General features: G+C 52.5%; 1 protein-coding gene across 1 annotated transcript in view; it reads right to left on the bottom strand.

Annotated features, from left to right (window-relative positions):
• Positions 1–961: 961 nt before the first annotated feature.
• HMGCL (3-hydroxymethyl-3-methylglutaryl-CoA lyase) overlaps positions 962–2878 on the bottom strand; it is a 3181-nt gene continuing 1264 nt past the window's right edge. Inside the window, exons 4-7 of the mRNA XM_008948805.1 lie at positions 2287–2350; positions 1748–1936; positions 1491–1616; positions 962–1098 (exon numbers count right to left, since the gene is read on the bottom strand). Of these exons, the coding sequence (XP_008947053.1) occupies positions 997–1098; positions 1491–1616; positions 1748–1936; positions 2287–2350 (481 nt within the window). The 3' untranslated portion in view covers positions 962–996. The remainder of the gene's footprint in view (positions 1099–1490; positions 1617–1747; positions 1937–2286; positions 2351–2878) is intronic.

Genomic DNA, 2878 nt, shown 5'->3' with positions numbered 1-2878 from the left:
CCACCCCCCCCGGTTATTCCCCGACTGATGCACGGATGGATTCACCGATTCCAGCTCATTTCAGCGTCGCTGTTTATTTCATTGCCACAGCTCATTTACAGGAGGCGGACAGACCCGCAGGGCTGGTCCCGTGCACTGAGGCGGCCAGAGAAAGGAGCCACATGCAGCCACCAGCCACCCACACCAGGACAAGGTCTCTGGGCTGACAAATAAACTATTAAATAAATTAAATAGAAGATGGGGGGAGATTTCCCTAGGACCTGTCTACACAACAGACGTGTTTCAGGCTGGCTGCTCTCTGGGGATGTGCCACAGCCCACGAGATGCTGCACTTCCACGTTGAGAGCTGGTGGAAAAGGCACTTGGAACCACACCAGCAGCAAAAGCTCCTGAGCTGGTTTAGTTAAAGCAGATTTCTAACAGTTTAGAACATTAAATAATGTGTTTATTACTCCTAGTATCTTACAACAGATACGGTCCATTACTACAATCCCTAAATGCTGAGACAGAGGGTCCAAAGCTGCTCCTTGGTGCTGGAATTACAAAGAGAAGCCTTTTGAGTTCTGTCTTAACATTTGTAGCAAGGAGAGCGAAGGGGAGAAGGTTCAAGCCTGCCCAGCAGAGGTGCTCAAGCAGGAAAAGCTGCTATTTATCCTTGGCTGGTGGTTTATGGCAACATGTTCTTCAGGCAGAAGTTACCAGACACTGTTCTGAGCTGGTGCTCTCAGAGGGGACAAGTGCTGTCGCCTTTACTTCTCCCTCAGCCCATCCTCTTCCTCCCTTCTCTAAGGCAAATGACCGAAGTCTTCAGGATTTAATATGGTCCTCTTGGGTTCTTTTTCCATTTCTTCACAGATTCTGGTGGATTAGGCAGTTCCTCTCAGGCGCTGAGCCTGGAAGGAGCACTGAAGATCAGAGGTGGCAGAACAGAGGGGAATCTTGGCCAGCGCCTGATCCTGGCTTTCTTCTCGACCCAGGGAGTAACTCCAGTCAGCATCACAGTCTGCAACACGCCTGGGACACTTTGGAATTGGTTCTTCTGTTGAGAGCATTGCAAATAAACGTGCCTGTGTCCATCAGCTTCTGCAGATCCACACCCTTCATGGGGAAAAAAGATACAACACACATTGGTACTGGTTCTGCCCCGTGACGCTACCTGGGAACAACTGGCATCACTGGGAGAGACTGGCAGGGAGTGAGGGAGTGTGAAGGGCACTTCAACAAGGCCCTGGGTGCCTGTTGTTCCCTGGTGTGATTCTGAGAGTGAGGGTCAAATTGTGGAGCAGTGAGAAAGGCAGAGGAGGAAACACTCCTGGTGGGATTGGCATGGGAAGATGAGGTCCCCCCAGCTGACCCAGCAGAGCCAGTGTGCCCCTCCAGCAACCCCGTGAGACTCAGGCTCCCTGGGCCAGGTTTTGAACCCTCCCTGAAGCCTGATCAGAGCTGTGGGGTGAGGCTGGGCTGCCCAGGGGAAGGCTGCTGGCTCTCACCGTGTGGATGCCCAGGCCATTCAGCATGTACACCAAGTCCTCTGTAGCAACGTTGCCCGACGCCCCCTGGGCATAGGGGCAGCCTCCAAGGCCAGCAACAGAAGCATCGACCACACTCACGCCCATCTGTGAACAAAACTACTGTCACTAAACTCTAAAAGAGGGCAAACGGTCATCCTGCTCCTTAAATCCACAGTCCACAAGCAAGCACGAAAGAAAAACCCTCAAGGAAAGATGCTTCAAAGCAAGAATCTTACCTGAAGTGCCACCAAGATGTTGGCAAGAGCTTGCCCGTAGGTATCATGGCAGTGAACAGCCAGAGCCCCAACTGGCACCTCCTTCATGACTGCTGTCAGCATCTCCTTCATGCTGCCCGGGGTCCCAATGCCAATGGTGTCACCAAGGGAAATCTCGTAGCACCCCATCGAGTACATTTTCTTGGAGACCTGTCCAAAAGCCAAGACCCTGGCTGAGAAGGCAGCTTCACCATTCCCTTCCCCAGAGCTGAGAGCTGCTCTCTGGGGCAGACAGTGCGTGCTTCCCTGGAGCACATCAGCCGTGGGGACAACAGCCAGGAGACTCTTCTCTGGCACCAAGAGCCTCCAGATCCCCACACTCCCCTGAGTTCCCCTGTCCCTTTCAGCTCACCCCAGTCTTTCCCCGCTGCAGTGGAACCTTCCCCAGTCTTTGGTTCACTGGTTTGACTCATTCTCCAGCCCCCAGTGCCCAATTCACATCCATAAAAGCAAGCCCAAAACCCTCACAGCAACTGTGGTTATATTCACAACAAACTCACCTCTGCAACCTTAGCTGGAGAAATCTTCCCTTCATAGGGACATCCAAGGACACAGGAAACATACCTAGGGTTAAAAAATACCCACTTTTAGCTAGAGAACCTAAATAAGATGATACTGGCCAAACTGGTCAGGACTTGTGTTGCCTCTTGCATGCTCTATACAGCAGAAGAATCGATCTCATACTCTAGAAGTCAGTCCAAGGGACAATGTTTACATAATTAATGATTCAACTATGCCTTCTGCCAAGACAAGAGTACACAGGACTGTTTGGTTTGTGATCTACACACTTCCCCGTGGAATGTCTGCCAACAAGCTGGTGCTGGTTTGGATCATTCAGTAAAGCTGAAGGCAGAACAACCCCACCACAGGCGAGCCCATCCCTGCAGCCAGGCAGCACCAGGAGCCTCGTTAGCTGGTGCTGTTTCCAAACCCACCGAGCTCACATCGCTCAAACCCTCCCGGCACAGAGACACCCCCAAAAGAGGTGAAGTTCCAAAGCACCCCCAGTGCCCAGCACCCCGAGGAGCTGAGCTGCAGCAGGCAGAGCTGCAGCAGGCAGAGCTGCAGCAGGCAGAGATGCAGCAGGCAGCG

This window comes from Merops nubicus, unplaced genomic scaffold, assembly GCF_000691845.1.
Source record: "Merops nubicus isolate BGI_N331 unplaced genomic scaffold, ASM69184v1 scaffold46101, whole genome shotgun sequence".
In the NCBI taxonomy this organism is placed as follows: Eukaryota; Metazoa; Chordata; class Aves; order Coraciiformes; family Meropidae; genus Merops; species Merops nubicus.
The sequence above is the reverse complement of the archived record's forward strand: the minus strand, read 5'-3'. Positions and strand labels throughout refer to the sequence as shown.